The sequence below is a fragment of the Dendropsophus ebraccatus genome, chromosome 1 (genome assembly GCF_027789765.1).
Source record: "Dendropsophus ebraccatus isolate aDenEbr1 chromosome 1, aDenEbr1.pat, whole genome shotgun sequence".
In the NCBI taxonomy this organism is placed as follows: Eukaryota; Metazoa; Chordata; class Amphibia; order Anura; family Hylidae; genus Dendropsophus; species Dendropsophus ebraccatus.
In genome coordinates, this window is record NC_091454.1 from 115141698 (window position 1) to 115169114 (window position 27417).

The window sequence follows — 27417 nt, forward strand, 5'->3', positions numbered from 1 at the left end:
GTAATTACCTCAGGATTACACCTGAACACAAGGAGTGGGAAGGGAATGGCAGGGTCCACTACCAAACCTATCTGCCATTCCAATAAAGTCCAGGCCCAGAAATATTAAACAGTTCTGCAGCATAGCTCTGCTGAACCTCATAGCTTTCCTGGAATTTACCATCTCATCCAGGCTTGCAGCCTGGCTGAGATGTATACCAACTCCAGTATACTTCTAATCACATGTCCACAATATATTTATATTTACAGCATGCTGCCTTGTGCTGTATTATGCTTTAGAAGGAGCAGACAGCAAGTGATTGCGACCTCACTGACTTTGTAGTGCAGGGATGGGGAACCTTCTGCCCACCAGCTGTTGCAAAACTACAATTCCCATCATGCCTGGACAGCCAAAGCTGAAAGTTGTGCAACAGCTGGAGGGCCGGAGGTTCTCCATCCCTGTTGTAGCGGTCTGCTTTGGGCAGGGAACTGTCAGGAGTGCTGTGGGAGAAGAGTAGGCAGGGCGGGAGAATTGTGAAAAAGAGCTGAGGGAAAGTAATGCATCCTGGTAATAGTACTACTTAGAAACTGCTGAACTGGGAAGCAGGGAACAAAGACACCCAAAACAAATGAAATAACACCACCTCACCCCTCCCTGACCCTGTTTGATTGACAGTCACTTGCAAGCTGAGTTCCAAGCAGGGTAAGGGATGGCAGGGCATGATGTGTTACAGCCCTCAGAAGATGAGGAGCTTGTTTTTCCTATGCTATGCAAGCACAGATGGATATATGAATGGTACAATGTTTCTAGCAGTTTGGATCATGAATTGCAGCTGACAGATTCACTTCATTGGTAAATAGTCATTTCCTCCAAACGGTGCATATGGCTGAACATTTACAATGTATCTGGTTCACATTTTTATTGCTGCTGGCATTTACAGTCCAATAAACATTTCCACAATTGTGCAGTTCTGCTCTTTATCATCAGCATTGAAGTACGGAAAAAGTGATGCTAATAATCTTTTCTGTTATGTTAGGATTCAAGACCTTTTTGTCGCATCATTACTATGAAGGAACGGTCTCCTTTCAACCAGCAGAGTGGGCTGTGGGTTCTCCAAGGGACAAAACCTGTTGCACATCTGGGCAAGTTGCTTTATTAAATTAGCTCATATTTTACATCCACAGTACAGTATTGATGGTGCTAATATAGTTTACTGAAACAGTTCTACAGTTGTTGGTTTTGTGGCTTGCTAAAAGGGTAGTTTACCAATAATCACTTTTAGTGGATTGTTCACCTAAATATGCTACTCTATTTAGGACAGCATATTCCAGAGACCATTCGCTTCTACTGCTTGCCAAATGGCACACCAAATATTGTCCCAAGTGTTTAAAATTAGTTTTCTTTCTGAAAAAAAAGCAGAGGGGTGCAGTTATTTTAATCCGCAGAATTGTTTTAGATTTGTTACACTTTTTTCCATCTCTGTTGTGAGAGTTGAAATCCACTGTAAAATCTAACTGCAATACATATAGTTAGAGAAGGAGTGAGTGTTAGCACTGGAGACCATCACTAAAGGAAGCGATCATATGGAGTACCATATGCTTGATAAAGGCAACAAACTGGTGAATGCAATGAAGAACACTGCTTACTTATTGCTGTGCTGTGACAATTATTTTTACTTTGTATGTAATGATTTATGGAAGGTTTTTCCCAGTTTCTAGCCCTAGAGCAAGTAAAACTTATGACATACCACAGGGACATAAGCAAGAAAAACCTTTGACACAATACAGGGACATGTGGAAAGTTTTCATCAGTTAGGGTCCTGTTATTTGGGCCGATGGGGGCCTGATGAATACTGTAAACCACCACCAATCTGCTACTGGGCCAATTATGCAGCCCCACCACAGCTGTCCTGGCCAGTGATTGGCTGTCAGCTCAGAAGCTGCAGTGCACGGGATCGGGGAGGAAGCAGAGCACAGGAAAAGCCCTGGATTTTTAGACTAATCACCTGATGGCCACACACAGGTATTACACGTAGTGACGCGTGGTTGGCGCCCAATGATTTTAGGTCTGGGCCTAAAGAATCGATCAGCTGATGATCGTTTTATCGTTGTCTCTATTACACTGAGCAATATTCTACTTTCCTCCCAGATCTCCTGATTAGTGGGGTCTTAGCAGTGACTTTTTTTTTCTTCAAGTTTTTAGGTTTTTTTTTTTAGGCTTATTACACAGAAAACATTGCAAATGGGCTTTATGTGACATTTGGTTTATTTTTTGGCTACGGTACATATCTTTCCATTATAAATTCTCCATTCCTTTAGAATCCTGCTGGATCAACTTCTGCCAATGGTGGAAAAAAAAAACTGTCAGAATAAGTTATGTGTTTTTCGTTTTTATTTCTTCCTAATAAGAGATTTTTATGTTCCAGGTGCTACATTTGCAGGCAAAGTAGCAAGCAGCTGGAGGAGCAGCAGAGAATGAAGACCCGTGGGTTAGAAAATAATGGTGAGGCATGTTAATGAAAAAAGGTTTTCCTTTATTAACACTCATCAGTTAAGTTACCACAGGATCAATAAAAAGTGGTCACTTGGGGCTCCCACTGATCCCAAGAAAATGGTCTGTTTAAATGGAATGATAGTCAAGCACATGTGGTGCTGCTTTTTTGAGACTTGTGATAGTGAAGCACTAGTTTGACCTAAAGTTATTCTACCCAATACACATGCCTACTTGGCATGCAAGAAAATTATGAAAGGTTTGACTATGTAATTCTCTGTGACCATAAAATATAGCAATATTATAGTTTAATATATCGGACAATGCGCACACTACGATATGTAATATGTTTATTTTCATTTTATTTTTTTAACATATTTTTATAATGGGAAAGGAGGTAATTTAAACTTTTAAGGGTTTATAAAGGTTTGTTTTAAGTATTTTTAAATTTTTAAATATTTTTAAATATTTTAATTTATTTATTTTATTTTACATTTACATATGCAATCATTAAATTGTATGCAATCATAGCATAGTATTGATCAGAAGATCGCCGAATTGACAAGACAGAGGTGTTTCTCCTCTACTTGTCAGGGAAAGTGATGGATCCCAATCAGTCAGTGACAGGTGCTTATCTTGTCACTGACTTCCTTAAACGCCATGATCACGATCGCAGCGTTTAAGGGGTACCTCTGCTGCTGGCGACACTGATGTGTGCGCGACCGCTAGCATTGGAGCCGCCTCGCACACATTAAAAGCACACACATATGTATAATATATATATATATATATATATATATATATATATATATATATATTATTATAATCTCTATACACGTTCCCACTGCACGGGCACGTGCAATAGGAATATATATATATATATATATATATATATCTATATATACACCGATTGTGGACGTGAAAGGGTTAATGTGTCTAAAATGCATCTCTGGAATGTTTGGATCCAAACAATGTCGCAGAAAAATGGCTTAACAGGCGTGAGATGAGAGGGGGAAAAATAACCTGTGGCATGCTTCATTGCCTATTACTGAGGTAATTTCTTCTAATATTCAAGGTCTCCATGTCTGTAATATGGGCACTGTGTGCCACCACATGGTCTCCATGTACGTGGCTTTCATACACATGTTGGCAAGTAAGAGCAAAGTCATTTAGTCTGTGACCTTTTGTTAGCAGCAGTTTGTCACTGGGAACACAACAGTTACATCTTGTGTTGTAATAACTCATGTCATCAAAGAGTAGGCTCGCCTATTGTATATTGAGCTAGGATAATGCTTAGTCTTTGGGGTGTTTTTTTTTTTTTTTGTTTTTTTTTTTTGCCGTTTGAAGGCCCATACAGACTACTTTTTAATTTTTGCAATAAAATTTTTGTCTCTAATAAAGCCAAACCCCATCCATATGTTCTTGTGAATTAGGTGCTGGAAGAAAAGTTTTAATAGCCGCTGTGTTATTGGTAACAGCAGAGTGTTAGCCCTTCTGTATAACAGATGGACAGTAAATGACTTGTATTATTGTCTGAATTCTCCTATTATAGCTCAGGTGGAAGTCACATAATTGGCTCATCTGGAAGCAAGGACAAAATATTGGTTTTCTGCTTGTTTATTCACCTCTGTGATGTCATGTTATCAACTGTTGGTGTACTGTGTGACCATTTATTGGGAAATGCTGAGCTGATTATCAACCCCATTTTCTACTGCCGCTGACAAGGTTAATAGGAACAAAGACTAATAGGTTTATCATATTTGGCCCATTTGTTCAGGTAATTTATCCAGATGTCTTAGAAAGCAAAAAACTATTATGGGATTGGCAGATAGTCTTGTTGTTCAGTGTTTGGCATGGATGACATTTAGGGCTTTTGCCCACAGCAACTTAAATCTGAACTAATAGCCAGAATCAGCATGTGGAAAAGCTTTCTATAGGCTATGTCCTTATTGTGGATTGTGTGATCCTGGAAGCCTCACCTTCCGAATCACAGTGCATCCACTTCAGGACAGGAATCGGGTGACGTACACATCATGCATCGGGGGACCGGATCCATATTAGCTGTGCAGGAGATGTGTGCACAGCTGCTGCGTCATTCGTAGACCGGACTGCACAGAGGAGGAGACAGATCCCTGTCAGCCTGGCCACAATCAGCTGTGCCGGGGGGCTCTGCTCTGCTTGTAGTGGGACCCAACTGTTAAGGTAACCAGAGCTCCGCCCCTCCACTCCATACAGTGCTGTAGTACTGTGCCTTTTCTGCCCTAGTACAATAAGCTATTCTGGAGGCCACAATCCTCACCTCAATAGCAGCTGGGGAATCCTGCTGCTGTATGTTTGTATGGGGGGGTCGGACTGTAGAGGTTACAGGAGTTCCGCCCCCTCCACTCCATACAGTAACTGTAGTTCCCCTTCTCTGCCCCAGGACAATACTGAAAGTGCTTTGAGAGGCTCAAATGCAGTGATTATCTGTCCTGCATCCTCTGGCCAGTTTCACCTGCCTATACAGTAACCTAGGTTAACCCTTGCAATACTGTACTGTTTGCGGTTACAGTCCACACAAAGCACAAACTACCCAGTTACTGTACATAGTGACTTTCTCTTTACTCTGCATCCTCTCATTTGTGCCATTTGCCTGTTGTTGCACTGATAATATAACCCATGCAACTATGGCAACTCCAGAAAGCCAGCACTAGTACTGTCCTGAATAAAAAAAATGATTATTTTGGGGGTTTGGAATTGTCAGCATTTCAATTATTTCCTATGGGAAAATGTGCTTTGGATTGGATTACAAGCACGGTCCAGGAACGAATAATGCTCGTAAACCAAGGCACCACTGTATTTACAATTCCAGAGAGAATCAACCTGTTCTGCATGTATAGCACCTAAAACTTGTTAGGGGAAAAAAGTGCATGTTTTTAATTTATTAAAACAAAAAGATGGAAAAAAAAACACCCAAATAATAAAATATAACTAGATTTGCATTTCCAGGGAAATACATAGTGCTTGAAAAGAGCACCCCTTTACCAGTGACTTCCAGAGCGCCCCTTTACCAGTGACTTCCTTTTAAGAGAAACTTTAATCCTGGGAGACGTCTCTTTAAGAGCGACTTGGGTCGCATCCCTTTAAGAGCAACTTGGCTCCTGTTCCTTTAAGAGCGACATAGGTCCCTTTAGGAGCGACCTGGGTCGCTTTAAGAGCGACCTGGGTCCCTTCGCTCTTAAAGGGACCCAGGTCGCTCTTAAAGGGACCCAGGTCGCTCTTAAAGGGACCCAGGTCGCTCTTAAAGGGACCCAGGTCGCTCTTAAAGGGACCCAGGTCGCTCTTAAAGGGACCCAGGTCGCTCTTAAAGGGACCCAGGTCGCTCTTAAAGGGACCCAGGTCGCTCTTAAAGGGACCCAGGTCGCTCTTAAAGGGACCCAGGTCGCTCTTAAAGGGACCCAGGTCGCTCTAGCGACATGGGTCCCATACCTTTTGGAGGGACTTGGGTCCCTTTAAGAGCAACATGCGTCCCGTCCGTTTAAGAGCAACTTGGGTCCCGTCCCTTTAAGAGCGACTTGGATCTCTTAAAGAGCTACATGGGACCATTTAAGAGCGACTTGGGTCCCGCCCCTTTAAGAGCGACTTGGGTCCCTTTAAGAGCGATCTGGGTACTTATAATGGTAAAGATCATTGCTCGGTTACCATGACAATCTTACTCATGTCAGTGAGACAAAATCGTTAAAGGGAACCTGTCACCCCCCGTGCCGGGGTGACAGGCTCCCGACCCCCCGTTAGAGCCCCCTATACTCACCTAATCCCACCGGGTACCGCTTCTGGAGGTGGTCGGGAGATGAAGATCTCAGCCGCTGCAGCCCGGCGCGCGAGGTGAGAGATGAGTCCAACACTCATAGAGAATGACGGAGCGCTGGACTCTCCTGTCATTCTCTATGGGTGTTGGACTCATCTCTCAGCGCGCGCGCCGGACTGCAGCGGCTGAGATCTTCATCACCCGACCACCTCCAGAAGCGGGACCCGGCTGGATTAGGTGAGTATAGGGAGCTCTAACGGGGGTCGGGAGCCTGTCACCCCGGCACGGGGGGTGACAGGTTCCCTTTAAGGACCTTCCATGTATTACATCTTCTATTGGCCAATAGTGGACATGTGACTGTGGATGGTGTGATACATTGCCTTACGAGACCTTAGAATTCCTATTGGCTGCTATATTTCAGCTATTTGCATATGTGCTGTGATTGGCGGTTAGCGGTTAGAGTGTGGCCATTATTTGCAATGGGCCACTATTTTCTATGGGAAATTCGGGGTCTTTAAACGTAAATTTCTTAAAAACGACAAATCCGATCGAAACGAAAAATAGCACACCACACACCGCCGAGGCCTTCGAAACGCAGTTTGAACGGAGTGTGTGCGCAAAGCGGTTCGGGCTGTATTACGTGCAGAAAAATAGCTGAAAGAAGAATAAGAAGAAACGGAAGAAGAAGAAGAAGAATACGGATTACAATATAGTGCTTTTCAAGCACTATAATGAGAATTTTTTGAAATATATGGTGTTTTTATGGAGGAGAAAAGAGCTGTTAAATGAGGGCTTATAGAGGGTGGGAACTGGTAGGTTTTTACTACAGTACCAAGTAATATCACCATACTACTGTATTATACATACAGTATATTTATCCCTTCTTTACCTTTTGATGTAAAATTAAAGCTTTTTATGTCCATGCAATTTTATATTTTTTATTTTTCAGGTCATTAGCACAGTGTGTTGTGTACAGCATCCACATGGCTCTGCAACTTAACCCGCACCATTTGCATCTGGAGCTGGCAGTAATATACAGATTGGCTAGCTCCAGACATTAACGATTAAGTCCTTATGTGCCACAGTCAGCCAAACTCGCCCATCGTGATAAAGCCATGTAAAGGCAGTTTAAATGGATAAAGTCTCTTAACGAAAATCAAGAAAGAAAGTATAGAAAGTTTACACTAAACCGATTTCATTGCATGTATATTGACCCAAACTATACAATTAATACACCATTTATCTTACTTAGAGAACACTAAAAATAAAAAGAAATAATGCCAGAATAGATGTCACACAACCCTTACACAGTTCTGGCTCTTAGAATATGGTAACACATAAAATGATTTTATTTTACGAATACTTAATAATACTTAGTAATACTTAAAGGAGTATTCCACTCAAACATAACTTTTGATATGTTGCTGCTCATGGCGAGGCTAACAATTCATTCCATAATCTGTTATCACCTATTTAGTGTCTTTCTCCCAGTTCTGAGCTGCTGAACACACAAAAAGCTAAGTGTGAGCTTTTTTTCTCTGTCTCGCCTACCTCCGCTGTCCCTTCTGAGATGGCTGATGTAAGCAAGTCCCTGACTAGTTTTACTGCAACACTGTAGCTTCTTTGTAATGCTGGGAGAGTTATTCTGAGGTCAAGTTGCTAATGAACTTTCAAAATCTAAATCAACAGTAGATGTGATATTAAAGCAAGTTTGCAATTTACATTCATTATTATTATTATTTTTTAGTTATCATGGAAAACACAGCACTTCCTGTTTTGTCTTTTTTTTTTTTTTCTCCTCAAAAAAACAGGAAACAGTCAGAAAACAGGAAGTCCTGTGTGTCTCAGGCCATCTGAGCGCTCACAGAGAGAAGGCAGTCATGTGATTGATGACACACTGAGCTGTGACTCTCTGTACTAGCCGGAATTCCTGTGTTTAGTCTGTTTTTTTACAACCAGCACAAGTCAGAAAATCTGCCTTCAGGAGACTGGGCCTGGATAAAGCATGATAACAAAAAAAAAAATAATAATGAATGCATGTTGCAAACTTGCTTTATTTCACATCTACTGTTAATTTAGATTTTGAAAGTTATAACGACAGTGAAACTTTAAACTTTTATAATGGGATGGATTTATATATTTACAAAAAACTTTTATTCATTTAATTTTTTTTACATAGTTTTGTAGCCCCTCTAGGGGACTGCTATGAGCAAAACCATGATCCATTTAATCTGCACTCAATTGTTAGGGGCCGCTGAAGGCAGCTTGGGAATGCAGGCAGCTTGGGAGGCATAAAAGAGGAGACCTAGGCTGCCTGAAGGATAGATCAGATCCTCACAATCTCCTTCCACCAGAGGAAGATAATTCAGGCCATAAAAGTTCTGTCAGTTTTGACAGCGGCATTAAATGGTTAGGTAGCAGGCATGGTGGGTTGCTCTGTGACAACTATTAAAGGCTGCCCCCAGCTACCGATAGCAACAGGAAGGTGCCCGGTATAGAGAAGGGGTCATGTTGTGACCCCCCCCCCCCACCCGCCCCCTCCTATACCCTGTTACCGGCACCAAAAAATATACATTCTAGTGCTGAAAGGGGTTAAAGGGAATCCATATTCCAAACTGCTGGGGGTCTATAAAATGTAGAAAAATGCTTTTATTATATAGTAAAAACACTCTGAGGCTTTCCTGGGCTCCTGAAGTGCACCAAGCTGTAAACCCTCTTTACTCCCTCTCCCATTCCGACCTTGCTTGGGATTTAGCTTACAGGCGACAGTCAAGCAGTGAGGGGTAGTTAAGGAGGTATTACAGCTTGCAGCTACTCAAGAGCTTGGAAAAGCCTCTTTGAGTCCTTGTACCAGAGAATAAAAACATTTCTCTAAGTCCTGGAAGCGGAGCTGGATATATGAAAAGTACAATGTGTCTCCTTGACCTAACAGCCTTCAAACAGTGTCAGCAGTTTGGAAGTGAATTACAGATGACAAGTCCTCTTTGAGAGAATAAAAACATCTGAAAAAAATTCCAAATAAAAGCCTACAGAATTAGTCAATACCAGCTCCAGTGTAGGTGTGCATAAAAATGTTTTATTTTATTTGTAACTTTCTGCTGTTGTAGTAAATCAGAAGTTTTGCCCGTTAGTTGGTTGGGTTTATTCTAGCAGTTGTACTTTCCAGTGATTTGCAGCAACATATTCTGTAAACACATGTTGCACAATGACAAGTTTCCAGTGACCTCCGGGTGGACATGAATGTAGTACCTTTGACTGGACATGGTTCTGTACTCTTTCAGCCAACCAAATCAGCTGTGAACAGGATTCAATCAGCTGTGAATGTCATTCTTTTGCCTGACTGACTATTTTTTTCCTTGTCATTATCTTTTTGTTTTAGGTAAGCAGAAAACAAGCAGAAACCTATTTTTGCACTGTAGTGATTACTCTGAGTCAGTGCTTCAGTAAGGGAGTTAATTAGCTCATCTGCGGTGTAGATAGCAATGAAATGTGTGCTGCTCCTGGAATTCACTCCCACCTCACACTTTAGAGACTTTATCCAAAATAAGCTTGACCACAGTGGGTCCTACAGTACACATTATGCCTTACAAATAAAGGAATACAAAAAATATCAGAACTAAAAAAGTTTTTTTTTAATGAACCAATCTGACCTTCATGTAAAGCAAATCACAGACTACTGGTTGGGCTAAGTGGTCAGTGCCATTTCAATGTTTTGTTATAATAATTTTTAATAAATCTTGTACTGTATACATTGTAAAATATCTTAATTCTGCATTGATTGTTTTTTTTCTCAATTTACAGTTAAAATCCATCTTTGGTTGCAACATGGGTCAATAGCTTACTGAGGGATCAGTTGTTCTACACTGCAGTAGCCTTTTAGAGTGAACCATAGCCATTTGTAGTGAGGCTTTGTTTGCACATGGCATTTTTAATGCACTATTTTACTGCGGATTGTGCAGTTGCCTTAATATCATGCCATTTTTTCAGCAATTTTGCCAAAATTTTTGCAAAAATATTAACAAACCACCATGTATGAACATAGCCTAAAGGATCTTTTCCCTGATCCATGCCACATTTGCGCAGTGCATAACTATAGGTTCCCTTTAAATAGAATTTAAAGGAGATACATAGAATTTAAAGGAGCACATAGGTTGTCACCTTCTTCTTTTATACTCCTTTTAGAATTCGAATGGGACCCTCAACTATATCTATAACATATCGTAAGATATTGCAACATTGGTGCGCTGAGTAAAATATTTTATAGGTGATTGAGAACACGTGAATATAACTTTTATGTTACTAATGTTGCCATGGATGAATCGGCAACCTGGCAATGATTTTTTTTCTCTAAAATTTATTTTCTGTTCATAAATAACATGGATTGATGTTCTTTTAGAACAAGAAGACTGGACAACAATTAAAGGAAAATTCATGGCGATTAACGCTGCCAACATGAGCTGTGCCTGTCCACGCAGTCCAAGAGGCCTGTCACCAGCAGCTCACTTGGCAGACGGAACAGCTGATCTTATTTTAGTTCGTAAATGTTCCAGATTGGATTTTCTTCGGCACCTTATCAGACATACAACCAGCAACAGTGATCAGGTATTCATTGATAAAGGGAAATCCTTTTGTACTTTCACACTTTAGGCTAGGCCATTGAAACCAGCCAGTGGCTGAAGACCATCTGCTTCCTTCTGTGCTCTAACAAATGTTGCCATAATAATTCTTATGTTGTCAGGATGCCAAATAGAAAATGTCATTTAATTTATTATATGGCCTACTAACAGTGTAGCCTTGGAGCTACTCTCTTCAGTAGTAATTGGAGAACTGCTAAAACAGAAATTCCATCATATACTTCCATTATAGAGCCCATCAATATCCCATAGAGAGAACGGTGTTTATGATTTGGCACTTATTTTTGTTTAGGATTATTATTTACCATAAGTACTAAGTGCTATAATGCCCAAGTCAGTCTTGTGCATGAAAATGACACCTTAAAGGGAATCAGACTCCACAATCATCCCCTATACCTATTGTTCAAATGTAAATATTTATATGCTGACGGACATTCTTATTTATGGCCAGATTGGATAGAATTCTTGCTAAATCATATAGTCCTGTAGTTAGTTAAGTGGTGAGGGAAGAGGTCCAAAGCCTATACCTGCCACATTTTCTGGTACTTCATACAACAGACAAGAATTTGGTCTGGTTTTACCTTCCAGCCTAGGGAATTATTTGTGTCACATGTAAAGGATGTATAGTCGCATGGGAAAAATTATTTCCTGATCAGAAAAATCTTTAGTTAAAAGGAGACAAAGCACTTATGACATACTCTGTAAATGTACCTGCATATAGCCCTAGTAAATGTTTTGTAAATGTGGATTCTGTAGTTAATATCTCCTAACTAAAAATTGCTGACAACCTCTTTTTCTGTGGTGTTTTTATAGTTTGATTTCCCGTTTGTTGATGTTTATCGGATAAAGAGTTTTCAGTTTACTCCAAAACATTTTGAGGAGGAAGATGCAGAAAGTGCTGATCTAGGGAATGTTGGCAAAAAGAACTTTGCTCAGATTTGCACAGACCACCCCTCATGTGGGTGCAACCAGCTGAACAGTGTGTGGAACTGCGATGGGGAAACTCTGGAGCAAACTGCCATTGAAATGAGGTACGTTTTATAGATCAATAATCTCCCTAAGAAAAAAAAGCTGAGCTGTGATTGGTTGCTATGAACAACTGATAAATCTGAGCCTTAGTTGGCAGCTTCTCCCACTCCTGATACTACTACTCCCACTACAGTGACTCCACAAAGAGTCTACACCGCGTATAACACTGTCTGTGTGGGAGAAGTAAAGAAGCTTCCCTCATGAAAACAGGTGAAAATCCCCTACAAAATCAATGAGTTTCACTTCTAGCATACAAGTGAGAAGCTTTCACCAGTATAATAATATTTTTCATGACAGACTCAACTTGTAGGCAAAAGGGGCATGTTTTTTTGCATAAACTTAATTTTACTGTTATTTGATGTAATGTTTGACATGTCATCAGACATCTGGAGTAAGACCCACTGCTATCCCGAAATGCAGCCGGCAGGGGGAGTACGCAGCCGGCCAAACATCCAACTGAGTCAGATATGATTGACAACCAGGGAGAGACTGGCACTGCTGCACACTTTCCTGGGTGTATCCTAGGATTGCAGTGGCTCTCACTAGATTTTGACATGTCTGGTAACATTTCAGAAGTTACTCTAAATAATAACGCTCTAATCTGAGGCATAACCAAATACACATTACCATTTTGGCACTTTAAGGCGAATGGAATGTGTGAAATTTTGAGGCATTGCAAGTACTTCCACAATACACCCACACAACATTTTGGTGCATTGGCAGCTGTGCGCCACTTTTAATTTCCAGTTGCTTGTTGTTTCCACGATTACACGGTAGCAGGTAAAGAAGTTTAAGGTGAAAACCTAATTTTACATGAGGTGAAACAACCCCCCCATGTAAATGTTTTGTCTAAATTGTCTAACAATAAAGATTAGTCTTGCTGAAAGACAGTAAGGGAAGGCTAAAGGTGGCCATACACCTTCAACAACTGACAGCTGATCGTTTGACCATCAGTTATCCCTCCCTTCCTCCCCATACACAGGAATGTTCAGCATGGTGGAGTGTTCATGTACCTGGGGGGAGGGGTGCAGTCAGAGCTCTGTGGTTTTTATCTTGTCAAAATAAAAAAAATCAAAGCAGTCAGGCAGTGATTTTCCTTCATGCCTGACCCTGACATGTATGGCAGACAAAATTTACGAGGTGTTTTGGGACCTTTTATTCTCAAGCTGATCTACCATGGCTCCAAGTTACCTATCTAGCATCATCCAGACTTTGTGTTCTGTGGTTTTCCTCCCACACTCAAAAACAGAACTTCGATTGTTAGCCCCATTGGGGGCATAAACCAATGTGAGTGATGACATTCTCTGTACTGTAGAATATGTTCATGCTGTATAACATTACTTGCAGGTTTGTCATATGGATATTCCTAAATAAGGATAAAAAAAGTCTTATTGGAAGGCATTAAATTGAAATGATATTACTTCACATTAGGTTATGGCCTGTTATTTTCATGTTGCAAGAAAATTTGCATATATATTAATTTCTTCTCTGTAATTGACTAATTTTGTAATTTCTTTCAGGGTTCACTGTCAATTGATTAAATTATTTGCACGCGGCATTGAAGAATCCCAAAAAGAAGATGATAAAAACCCAAGCAGGGTTTAGTTGGACATTAGGTGTTTTTGCCAGCAACGGTGTTTATTTATTTTACATTTGGATGTAATCCACTTTGAAAGAATATTGTGGAAAGTAATTTAAAAAAAGAAAAAAATCTATAATGTATTTTAAGTTTATAGTTGATGTAATTTATAGTGATTTATTAACACATTCTCATTTTGTGACACAGTTACAGCACACATTTTGTAGCCTTAATATTGCTCTTAGTTTGCTCTGAGGCATTGAAATGTGTTTCCTAACTTTTTGCTTATCTTCTAGGTTTGTTTCAGATTGCTTATGTTTATGTATAAGCATAGACTGTTTTCATGACTGCTATATAGAAATTCTGAATTTAATAGTAGTAGATATAATTTGATATGATCTACTTAGAATGCGTTGCAGTGAAACATTTTCATTATGATGGATCATTTAAAAGTTTTTGCAACATTTTGTCAAAAAGTACATTTTCTATCGATTCATTAGGTCTAGAACCTGAAAACATGAATTATCATCTTTACTGTTATGGACCCTTTTAGTAGTTAATAAAGTGATTTACAATGGGACTTTCCACATAAATTCAACAAAACCATAGGAAGTGATCCTGGCTTTTGTTATGTTCCATAGAAAGCTCTTGATGTCTTTTGTCAGAGCTGCTAATATATAATGACATTAGCAGCTCTGACGAAAGACATCAAGAGCTTTTTATGGAAAAATTATGGAATAATTTTATGGAGAAAAAAAAATAAATATATTTTTCCTCCCTTTCTTATATATAATATATATATATATATATATATATATATATATATATATATATATATATATAATATATATCTATATATATCTATATATATATATATATACATATATATATATATATATTTATATATATATTATATGAAGAAAGGGAAGGAAAAAAAAATGTGTGTGTGTGTGTGTAATATATATATATATATATATAATTATAATATAATTTTTTTAATTATTAAATAGTTGTCTACCAGTCCAAGCTTACCAGCAAACCAAGCTACTTTTCACCTAAAATATAGTTTGGGTGTCTTTTTTTATTATGAGGCTTTTCAAGGTTGGTCAGTACATTGATTTAAGTGATTGAAAGTGATAATCTGATTGCTAATGCTGGTTACATCAGAAGAATTATCAAAAATGTGAAGGTAAATGCAATAAAATATCAAATGAAGTAAAAGTATGTGGCATATTATATAGGCATTTCAAAGTGCATGCTTTCAACTTGACATTTTGACACAAAAAAAATATTGCGGTATTTGTCCACGAAAACAGTTTCCTTTAATATATTGGTGTGCTTAGTAACTTTTTGAAATGATCACATGCTTTAGCAATTCATATGGGTCAAAGGATGCACTAGCATAAGCAGGAAAATAAATCTATCATTTATTGTGATCAATCATGCTGCAGTTAGAACTAATGTTAGCACTGCCACTGTCTGTATATGTAAATACTACTCAAGAAATATATACATATAACATTGCTGCCTATTGATGGCCGTTGTAAGAATTGGCACTAGGCAACAATTGACCTGCTGGGAACAAATTCCTTTAGTAGACTGTCAGGAACATTACAATGGAAATGTCCAGTTCATTAAAAAAGAATTTCAAACCAAAACTTTTGTTTTTTAAATCTCTTTCCATGTAAAGGGGCTTTCTTTTCCACAAATGTCAATGTGTTTTTTCTGCAAACTGTTCCAAAAGATTAGGTCTACATTTTCAGACTGTAAGAAGTATAATTTCCCCCAGGTATACTCTTGAATGCAGCCATATATAAAAATAAGAATTTTTTCTTTATGGTGATGACCCTGAATTAAGGTCATACTAGTTTGGTGCTGGAGACCAACTAAAGATTTGTTTTTCACACTATGTTGATCATAGTGTTCTTTAGTTAGATGCGATTGCCTGGTTATGCAGAGTACATTTAAGAGGTACTATGTTAGAGAGTGAGGTAGCTGTGTATATTGAACCTTATGTGATTTGCACAGTATGGGTTACAGTAAATAGTAGTTTATTGCTAATTTTTATGAAGACTCATTTAAGAGCAGCAAATATCATGCTCTACCCCAATGTACTCATTTTCAGAGGATGTTTGCCTATTATCCATTATGATTGACCATATAAACAGCTGGCTAAGGCTGCCTTGATCATTGGTTTGTATTGTGAATATTTCCAAAGTACATACACATGATGTAATGTAAGAATGTATTTGGTGATGTGTAAATGCATGTTCCTTGGCATTTCAGTTTTACTGTGCAACTCAGCAATGCAAACAAGAACATTCCTGCTATTTTTGAATCATAAAATAAATATTTTAGTATGCAAAAAATTAATTGGTTTTACAATTATTTGTCATGTCATATATTTCTTGCTTTAATAGGGCAACTGGCCTCTACTTCATAAGGGTTTTTTCTCCTGATCAACACAGAAGAGTTGAACTTGATGGTCTTTTTTTTATTATTTATATCCCCAAACCTTATTGACCTTGTAACTATGTATGTAAAAGTAAATATCTGCCTAAAAATATTCTAGACGCATAAGTTGTGTTAGTGTAACTAAATGATTCAGCCCATTATCAAAGTTTATTTATCTTTTACATTGGGTATTTGTAACTTGCATAGTAAAAAATAAATAAATATAAATAAAAAATAAATAAAATAAAAAATAATAAAAAAATAAATAATATATATAGTCAAAGTTCACTCGTGAAGGCGAGAAAGGAAGGGAAAGTGTATGGGTGTATAAAGGTGAGGGGATGTGAATCTATATTTCTACATATGCAATAAAATTTATTTATATACACACACATATATATATTTACTTATTTTTTTTTTTTTTTCAAAAGCCTAAAAGTCTAAAACATTGCTTACCCGTCTGTCCCAGTTATGAAATCGATTCGTGCATTTGTGGGTCTGTTTATGTGAAGTATTACAGATCCTAAAATGCTTTGTTTTCTCCCAGCTGTTCGTCACTCCCCTCCCAGAGTACTTTTACCATTTCCCTGCCTGGAGCTGCTGCAGAACCTTGCTTGACACAGCAGGAGGAGCATCGCGCTGCTGGCAGGACTACTGGTGTGTTTACACAGAGAGATATTTACTGGACAGTTTTTTGAAGCCAAAGCCAGGAACAGACTATACACAGGGAACAGGTCATTAAGGAAAGACTCCTCTTCTCACATCCATTCCTGGCTATGGCTTCAAAAATCTGTCAGATAAATCTCTGTAAACACACCATTAGGGTATAAACCCACACACCGTATATGCAGCGTATTTACTGCTGCGATACACAGCAAACTCGCAGCAAACTCGCAGCAAAATCGCAGCAGATTAGATCTAAATAACTGAACACAGCATCAAATCTGTACCAACAAATCTGCTGCGTATTTGTTGCATATCTGCTGCATATACGGTGTGTGGGTTTATACCCTTAGAGTGCTTTATATAGCGCTTCCCTTTCATCCCGAACAACTGAGTAATAAGAAGAATTTGGAATGGCTAAGAGGCCATCTTACAGTTCTACACTGACACACACTTCTTCTTAAAAATTTTTCCTGACCCGTTGTTTTGCATTACACAGTGGTAAAGTTGATAAATCTGATAAAGTAAAGGAGTACAAAATGTGCTTCTTTTTTTTTTTTAAATAGGTTAAACCGCTTAATACTGTATCTCTACTGTTCTTTTTCTGGGGACAGGCCTACTACCTTCAGTGCACCAATCTTCCCCTCATGAATAATTATCTGACGCTCTACAGGGATGAATGCTGGAGTGACATCACTGCAGAGTGCTGCCTCAATTAATAATTTTTTGTTTAGAATCTGTTTTGGACTTGTGCTATTTTATTAGTTTTGTCTTGTAGGTGGGGTCTCTAGAACTGTGTCCGAACAGTAGTGGGAAGATGTAAACAGTTCAGCTCTGATACTTCCCGCTAAATGACTCATCAGCAATAGTCCCCACAGGGAAACATAGATGGTGAATATGGATCAATTTCCATTACATCATCTAAGAACAATAAAAACAATGCAGTTTATACCGAATGTGTTCTTAAAATGTAAGGAGAATATGGTTATAAACAAGAAAAACTGCCCTTAGGCTTCCTTAAAGGGAATCTGTTAACACCTGAACCCAACCCCAGGTGCTGACACTGTGCATAAAGTGACAGTTTACTAGTTAGAAGGATACCTTTGCCTTAGCTCCCAGGGGAGGGGATGCTGCACAATTTATCCCCCATCCTCCTAGAATAGCGCAGAATCATCTTGGCATTCATTCTGATTCAAAATACAATCATTACCTATCATAAATATTTCCCTGTGGGGTAAAACTTTAAGGGCGCCCTATATATATAAACTTATATAGTCTATATATAAACTACCCGTCCATATTCCAACTCAAGTTTCCTCCATATTCCACTACCCTAAAATCCTTCCATTAGTCATTCAGGCAGCGGTGGAGCCCCACCGCAGAGAGGGGGAAGGGCGAAACAGGACCAGGACCAACCCACCATCACTAGGATCTTATTAGTTCTTAAATCAAAATATTACAAACTACCAATATAGTCTATTCGAGGGTACATGGTCCCATCCAACACCCAATCTCCCCCCCCCCCCATACCAGACATACCCAACCATGGGCAACCCTGATAGGAGACTAGTTCATGCTCACTCTTATCAGTGAGCAGGACGCCGCTTCACAGCGCCCATGCTCCCCGACCCAGCCTTGTCCAAAGGTTTCCGCCACCCAAATATCAAGGGCAGTCACATCTCTCCGGGCAGGCCGGTTAACATCCTTAACATACATTCTTCCATATCCCTCTAGTTTTCCAGTCTTATTTATCTGCCAATTTAACCACAATCTCCATTATCCACCTTTATGGTGCGTTTACACAGACAGATTTATCTGACAGATCTTGGAAGCCAAAACCAAGTACAGACTATAAAGAGGGATCAGGTCATAAAGGAAAGACTGGGATCTATCCTCTTTTCAAATCCATTCCTGGCTTTGGCTTCCAAAATCTGTCAGATAAATCTTTCTGTGTAAACGCACCATAAGACTATTAACTTATCTGTTGATTATACATGGTGATATGGGCCAACCCCCGCCACCCCCCCTCCCCTCAGCACACCCGGGACCCGACCCCACCGCCACCCCTACCCCAGTCAGCAACATTAATGCCATATAAGTATAATTCTACGGGCTTCCCACAAGCACCCCACAGGTTACAATTTCTTTACTTATCTTTTATAGTTACATTTAACCGCCAGAGATCCTCATCTTAATTACTCCAACATATACCCGTCCCCCACCCCACCCCACCCCTCTACTGGCAGGGACAAAAACAAACAAAAAAAAACCATATCTATAACTATACTCTTAATTTAACTTATCACTCCAATACTCTTCCCACCGAGCGACATGTTCTATTAATTTCTTGTCCTTATTCTTCTTTATATGAGTGTTATGCCAGAGTTCATTTCTTAACATTATAAAACCTAGTTCTCTCCATTCCTTAATCGTAGGTGCTTTGGGCATAATCCAGTTCTGCTGAATAATCACCCACGCTACTAAAAATAACTGGTAAACTACCTTTTTTGTACTTCCCACTAGATGTTGGTCCACAAAAACACCCAATATTGCACATATATATTCATCTTTTAATCCCAAATTACATAAATGTGTAATTACTATAAAAATATCTATCCAAAATTTTTCACGCCCTCACATATCCACCAATGGTGTTCTAACTTAGCATTATCAACCCCACATTTACAACATCTAGCCAGTTCCCCCCTATTGCATTTATTAATATTACTTGCTGAGTAATACAGTCTGTGATTACAGTCTGTGAGTCATTTTATACTTTTTTGTCTGTAGAGAGTGCTGCATTTATGTCCCCACATCTGCCCTGCTCATTCCTTTATGCTCCCTGCAGTCTGTCAGCCCTTGTGTTTCCCATCCTCTCCATTCTTGTTATAATAGGCCTGCACTTACACTCAGCTATGCACACTGCTGCTATAATGTGCCTGCACCTACACTCAGCTAAACACACTGCTGCTTTAATGTGCCTGCACCTACACTCACCATTCACACTGCCGTATAGAACCGTTTTTGTCACTGTCCTACTGCACAGCTCTGTGATTTTAACTTCCTGATTGGTCCATGCTGAACACTCTCCCCTTTCCCATTGCTGTCATGTGACCACACAGACCTCTGACAGCAGCCCTGCTTCTCTGTTATAGCCTGTTGTACTACGCTCCTGCATTATGGGGATCTGCAGTTCCATCCTGTATCTACAAACTGCTGCTGTTTTTTCAGGTACATGCACTTACTATACATCACACACCACATGCTGATTGCTATACTGTACAGTAACATATAATTTCACATATTCAGCTATAAATGTTTGTTTAATTTGTTTTACATGTTATTCAGAAGAAAAAATATTTTTGGGGTGGAACCAATTATCTTCATTTCAATTATTTCTTATGGACAGTCTTGCTTTTGTTTAAGAGTCTTTTATAATCTTAAGCACCATATATATTTATTACAGATTCTATGGCCATTACCTACTAAAGTGCCATCTATTTCATCCGTTTTCACTTGTTCTTATCAGTAGTTTGGATCCATTAAGATCATTTGTTTTATGTTGACCTTATAGCAATCCGTTAACCTTTGTTCTCTGTGAAAGAAAGAAATTGGATGACATTAAATCACAACAGACTCCAAACAAACAAATTGATCAGCCAACAGACTATTTGTTCAAACTATTTATGGCAAAATTAAGTGTGAACAAGGTACTAAAATGATAGATTCTAATGAGTTGTAGTGAGCATTCAAATAAATAGCCAAGGCACAATGGCAATACATTTATGAAATGACAATATGTAGTTTTAAAGATCATGGAAGGATGACCTAAACAGCATGGTTCATGGAAATAAAGTAACAGATTGTGGGTCTGATTTTACTCTTTTAGTTTAGGCAGGAGATGTGTATTGTTCTATTCTCAGAACATTGAAGATATACCCTTGTGAAGAACCCAGTTTGTTCACTTTAGCTGTATATAAATGTTATTCTTCAGTGATCTGAGAAAATGTCTTCTGTGGCCTTCACTGTCAATTCAAAGATGCCACTCAGCATGCCATTTAACATGCTGAATGGTTCAAATGTAACTGACGAATATTTGAATTCTCCTTTGCTAAGGTCTCAAGATAGTTGTACAGATGGCTGACAACACCGCTTTAAAAAGGTATTGTCCTAGTTGATATTCTTAGAATCTTCACATTGGTGGGAGAACTAAAAAACTCAAAATTGCTTTCAAAATGACATTTTTAAGGGAAGTTAAAACAAACATGGGGGAGGGGCATTATTTTCTATTGTTTACTTTAAAATAGAAGTGAAGTAATAGTCATTTTTTCTTTCTTTTTCTTTTACCAGGTACTTTGATTTTCAGAAATATTTTTCAGGACCTCTGCTGCTATGTTTAGAGCAGCAGATCTTATCCACTTAGATTATATAGTATATACTGTATCTTTTGTTGTGCCATTTGTTTTAGAAGGTTCTGCAATTTCACAACTTGATGTCTAAATTGGGAAACCTATGTGAATGACAGGCTAAATAAAATGGAACAGCAGGCAGGAAAAGGTTTTCTCTTTTTTTTTTTTTTCTTTTTCTTCACAATTCCACAACCATTATAAAAGATCTGTCTGACAATTGGTAGGAAGTTACATCTCCATCAGGGAATAAAGGCTTGTCACTAACTGGTAGGTATAAATAGTAGTTGAATTGTAATTTTTTTTTTGTATGCAAAGTCCTGTTTTAAATCTAGTGTAGCAAGAGTGGGAGGGGTTGGGGCTGGGGAGGCTAGCAAGAAAATGAAATTGTGGAACCTGAGGCTACATAGTCATAAAAACCTCAATTTTTGGACTGACCACAGGTCCTCTGTAATACTCCTTAGGGGCCCTATTACATGTAAAGATTATATATGTATGTATATATACAGTTGTGCTCAAAAGTTTACATACCCTGGTAGAATTTTTACTTTCTTGTCCTTTGTTCATAGAACATGAATGATCTTATTTTTTTTTCCACTCATGGTTAGTGGTAGGGTGAAGCCATTTATTGTCAAACTGCTATGTATTCTTTTTTAAATCATAAAGACAACCAAAAACATCCCAATGACCCTGATCAAAAGTTTACATAGCCCAGTTCTTAATACCGTTTATTGCCCCCTTTAATGTCAATGATAGCTTGATGTCTCTTGTGGTAGTTGTGGGTGAGGCTCTGCATTTTCTCATATGGTAAAGCTGCCCATTGTTCTTAGCAAAAAGCTTCTAGTAACTGTAGATTCCTGGGCTGCATGAACTGCACACTGATATTGAGGTCAGGATACTGAGAGCCTCTCTAGAACTGTCACTTTGTTCTTCTGTAGTGACAAGTTGACTTGGCCTTGTGTTTTGGATTGTTATGATGTTGGAACGTCCAAGTACGTCCCATGCTCAGCTTCTGGGCTGATGAGTGCAAATTTACCTCCAGAATTTGCTGATAACATGCTGCAGTCATCTTTCCTTAAACTTTCCTGTGCCTTTGTAGCTCACACATCCCCAAAACACCAGTGATCCACCTCCGTGCTTTACAGTAAGAATGGGGTTCCTTTCATCATAGTCCTTGTTGACACCTTTCTAAATGTAACATTTATAGTTGTGGCCAAAAAGTTAGATTTTGGTCTCATCTCTCCAAATTACCTTGTTCTGGAAGTTTTAAGGCCTGTCTCTGTACTGTTTGGAGTATTGTATGCCAGATACTTTGTGGCCTCTGTCTACTTTTTGAATTTGAGGGTAACAATCCCAGCATCATGTGACTCTCACTGCTTCTCCACAAATTACTCCTTGTGCGGTTTGTTCTGATTAACTTGGATACAGTATCCACAGTAATTTTTTCCCCTTCCCTTGAAATTTTTGCATGTAATCTGCCCCATGTGAATTCCTCCTTAGCCCAGCCCCGTCACACACCATATCACTAGCTCAGCCCTGTCATACACCATATCACTTTTTTATGGCACTTTTATTACAGATTTGACTGAAGTTTTATGTATTGCAACTTTAAGAGTTCTGTAGTGTACACGGTGTAACAATATTGATTGCGGTTTTGTTTTTTTATTGTTCACAGAGCGCTATGTACTGCACTGGGACAATTTGTAGCTAACAGCAGCTAAGCAAAAACTGGCGTATACAGTATAGGTAGAAAAGTGGACGTATAATGCCGGCAGATACGTAGCCCTTTCTTTCTTTCTTTTCTTTCTTTTTTTTTTTGTTTTTTATTGTTCGCAGAGCGCTATGTACTGCACTGGGAAAATTTGTAGCTAACAGCAGCTAAGCAAACACTGGCGTATACAGTAGCCTTTTTTCCCTTTTGTATGAATATAGATATATGTTGTACAGGTAGCCTATTCACTGTATATCCAGATGTAACACTATGCTGTGTATTTTAGTACCGCTTTAAAGGCTTGTGGGGTCTTGCCTTGTTACAATCAGTTAAATTCACACTCTACCTACTCCAAAAAAATTATCCCTTAGATTGTCCTGTAACAGTTAGACTGTAGGAGAAACTAAACCCATTGCAGCTCATTCAGAATACACACCAGCTGCCTGTCTGTCTGAATGCAGCAGCTGCTGTGCAGGATGCCGGACGATTCCCAAACGGAATATACTGTGCTGTGTCTTCTAGTAGCCCTAACAAGGGCTTGTGGGGTCTTTCCTGACTAAAATCAGCCAAAACCTCCCTTTCCCTGCAGCAGCCTCTCTCTCTGTTTAGGTCCAACATGGCATCTGACAAAGAGCAGGAAGTCCCAAGTGTTTTTACTTCGGAGGTCACATGAGTAAGCCAGCCAATGAATGTAGACGCTGTTCTTGCGATGTCAGCGTGCTCCTAGGGCCTTTAACATCCCCCCTGCATAGTTATTGGTCGGAAAAAGCTGGGAGGGAAATGTAATTTTTACTGAGTATTCGGACCGATGCTCAATCAAAAACGAGTATTTCGAATAGCGTAGTATTTGATCAAATACCTACTCGATCATCTCTAGTTACCAATAAAGGCATTGAGGGAGATGTATCAAATATGGTGTAAAGTGAAACTGGCTCAGTTGCCCCTAGCAACCAATCAGATTCCTCCTTTCATTTTCCAAAGAGTCTGTGAGGAATGAAAGGTGGAATCTGGTTGCTAGGGGCAACTGAGCCAGTTTCACTTTACACCATGTTTGATAAATCTCCCCCATTGTGTATTCTTAACCCCTTCACGTCAGTAACATGTATATATACGTTCCTATTGCACATACCCCGTGCAGTAGGAATGTATATATACGTTCCTGCTCTGACTGGGTTAATGATGAGAGCAGGATCGCTGCAAGAATAGCGATCCCGCTCTCATCTGACTGCAGCACTGGAGGTAATGAGAATCAGCTGCGATCCCGCAGCCGACCCTCATTAACCCCTTAGTGACCGCCGATACGGCGGTCACTAATGGGCCGGTGCCGCCGCTGTATTTCATCTCCCCCCACGGTGAATCCATGGTGGGGGGAGATTAAATAAGTAAAATCAGACCCCAGATCAGCCCCCCTAGTGCCCCAGTCACTAACCCCCCTCCCCGCGGCGGCCATCTGATCCAAGATGGCCACCGCCATCACTGTGAACAGACCTAAATGATCATAAATGATTGGTGACAGGGGATAAAAAGTGATGTGTCCGTCCCCCAAGTTGCCCCCCACCCCCCTAGTCACCCCCCCCCCTACCCCATATACTCACCTGATCCTGGTAGGTCCTTCCTCCTCGGCGTCCTGGCTGGTTATGAAGTGCGCATGCGCTCCACAACCAGCCAACTCTGAAAATTTTAAGTGACAGAGACCAATTTGGTCTCTGTCACTGAACTATGATTAATGTGATAGAAAATATCACAGTAATCATAGTAATACAGTGAAAATGAATGTGCAAAGTACAAAAAGTGACAAACATACAAAAAAATTAAACACACACTTTTTATTATAGTAATAATTGCATTTTACTCCCAAATTACCCCTAACCCCTCCCCAGATTACCCGTAACCACCGCACGTTGACCGCAACCACCGCACGTTTCCAGTGACCCCTTCCAGATCGCCTGTAACCACCCCAAATTACATGTACCCACCCCAGATTACCTATAAGCACTTCAGTTTATCCGTAACAATCCTAGATTGTCTGTAACCCCCCCCCCCCAGGTTGCCTGTAACCACCGCAGGTTGCGCATAACCACCCCAGCTTGACCGTAATCATGCCAGATTACATGTAACCCCCCAGATTGCACGCAACCACCGCAGGTTGCCTCTGACCACCGCAGGTTGCCTCTAACCACCGCACGTCGCCTCTGACCAAAGCACCTTGCCTCTGACCACCGCACGTCGCCTCTGACCACCGCACCTTGCCTCTAACCACCCCAAATTGCCCGAAACCACGCCAGATTACAGGTACCCACCGCAGATTACCTATAAGGACTTCAGTTTATCCGTAACCACCCCAGATTGTCTCTAACCACAGCAGGTTGTCTGTATCCACCCCATGTTGCCCGTAACCACCCCATGCTTCCCATAACCACAGCAGGTTGCCTGTAACCACCCTTGATTGTCTGTAACCACAGCAGGTTGTCCGTATCCACCCCACGTTGCCCGTAACCAGCCCAGGTTGCCTCTAACCACCCCAGGTTGCCTGTAACTAACCCAAGTTTCTTGTAACCACCCCAGGTTGCCTCTAACCTTGTGAAATTTAGAAATTTCAAACTAAACCAACATATTATTGGAAAAAAAAAATCGAGTTTTTCATTATTACTGGCCAATTTTGAATACTTTTCTCTAATACCTGTGGGGTCAAAATGCTCATCCTACCCCAAGATGAATTCTTTGAGGGGTGTACTTTCCAAAATGGGGTGACTTTTGGGGGGTTTTATTCTGTAGACACTACAGGGGCACTGCAAATGCACTTGGAGCTCAGAAACTTCTTCAGAAAAATCTGCACGGAAAATGTTAATTGGCGCTTCTTCCCTTCTGAGCCCAGCTGTGTGCCCATACAGTGGTTTATGCCCACATATGGAGTACCGTTCTACTCAGGAGAACATGCGTTACAGATTTTGGGGTGAATTTTCTCTCCTTTTCCTTGTGAAATTGAGAAATTTAAAACTAAAGGAACATATTATTGGAAAAATTAGAGTTTTCATTTTTACTGTCTACTTTTGAATACTTTCCTCTAATACCTGTGGGGTCAAAATGCTCACCACACCCCAAAATGAATTCCTTGAGGGGTGCACTTTCCAAAATGGGGTGACTTATAGCGAGATTTTACTCTGCTGGCACTACAGGGGCACTGCAAACGCACCTGGCGCTCAGAAACTTCTTAAGCAAAATCTGCATTGAAAAAGCTAATTGGCGCTCCTTTCCTTCTGAGCCCCGCTGTGTGCCCATGCAGTGGTTTATGCCCACATATGAGGTACCTTTTTACTCAGGAGAACCTGCGTTACAAATTTTGGGGTACTTTTTTTCTCTTGTTCCTCGTGAAATTGAGAAATTTCAAACTAAACAAACATATTATTGGAAAAATTCGAGTTTTTCATTTTTACTGTCTAATTTTGAATACTTTCCTCTAACACCTGTGCGGTCAAAATGCTCATCCTACCCCAAGATGAATTCTTTGAGGGGTGTACTTTCCAAAATGGGGTGACTCATGGGGGTTTTTTCTCTCTGCTGACACTACAGGGGCTCTGCAAATGCACCTGGCGCTCGGAAACTTCTTCAGCAAAATCTGCAATGGAAAAGCTAATTGGCGCTCCCTTCCTTCTGAGCCCTGCTGTGTGCCCATACAGTGGTTTACACCCACATATGGGGTACCGTTGTACTCAAGAGAACCAGCATTACAAATTTTGGGGTGCTTTTTCTCTTATGTTCCTTTTAAAAATGAGAAACTTTAATCTAAATGTATATATTATTGGAAAATTTTAATTTTTCAATTTTTTACGGCCTAATTGTGAATACTTTCCTCTAGCCCCTGTAGGGTTAAAATGTTCATTATACCCCTAGATTAATTCTTAAGGTGTGTAGTTTCCAAAATGGGGTCACTTATGCGGGTCTTCAGTATACAAACCTCCTAAATCATCTTAAAAAAAGAACTGGTCCCTAAAAAAATTTTCTAAGTCCTGTAACACCCTAAAAAAGTAAAATATGTTTATGAAATGAAGCCAGAATAAAGGACATATCGGTAATGTGACTTAGTAACTAATTTATGTGATACGACTTTCTTTTTAGAAGCAGAGAATTTCAAAGTTCATAAAATGCTAATTTTTTTAATTTTTCATGATATTTTGATGTTTTTCACAAAAAACACACAAAGTAGTGACCAAATTTGGCCGCTTATTTAAAGTGCAATATGTGATGAAAAAACAGTCTCAGAATCGCTAGCATATGTTAAAGCATCACTGAGCTATAAGCGCATAAAGTTAGACAGGTCAGATTTTGAAAAATGAGGCTGGTCTTTTAGGTGCAAATAGGCTTGGTCTTGAAGGGGTTAAGAACAAATAAAAATATACATTGAAGAAAGGAACACGCAAAGTTCTCAATTGGCCACTAAAAACAGATGCCCTGGATATATATTTTATATGCAGTCCCTGTTAAGATGTATGTTTTGCCAATAACAGACAGAAATTAACAGACAGTTGTTCGACCCAGTTTTATTCTTGATCAGCACTAACATTCTTTTTAAGTAACCTTAAAGAGGACTGAATATAACTCATAACACAGAAAAACATATTCTTATGAATTACTTTTGGTTTATAGAACAATAAAAAAACTTTGCTTTACCATTGTATGAGTGCTGG

General features: G+C 39.5%; 1 protein-coding gene and 1 long non-coding RNA gene across 2 annotated transcripts in view; one reads left to right on the forward strand and one right to left on the reverse strand.

Moving 5' to 3' along the window:
- The window catches only part of CERK (ceramide kinase), a 66530-nt gene extending 52918 nt beyond the window's left edge, over window positions 1-13612 (forward strand). The window contains exons 10-14 of the mRNA XM_069977010.1: window positions 1016-1121; window positions 2405-2481; window positions 10653-10858; window positions 11704-11921; window positions 13440-13612. Of these exons, the coding sequence (XP_069833111.1) occupies window positions 1016-1121; window positions 2405-2481; window positions 10653-10858; window positions 11704-11921; window positions 13440-13524 (692 nt within the window). The 3' untranslated portion in view covers window positions 13525-13612. The remainder of the gene's footprint in view (window positions 1-1015; window positions 1122-2404; window positions 2482-10652; window positions 10859-11703; window positions 11922-13439) is intronic.
- Window positions 13004-27417, reverse strand: part of LOC138797181 (uncharacterized) — a 32549-nt gene continuing 18135 nt past the window's right edge. Inside the window, exons 2-3 of the long non-coding RNA XR_011363899.1 lie at window positions 20098-20210; window positions 13004-13285 (exon numbers count right to left, since the gene is read on the reverse strand). This is a non-coding gene — a long non-coding RNA (uncharacterized lncRNA). The remainder of the gene's footprint in view (window positions 13286-20097; window positions 20211-27417) is intronic.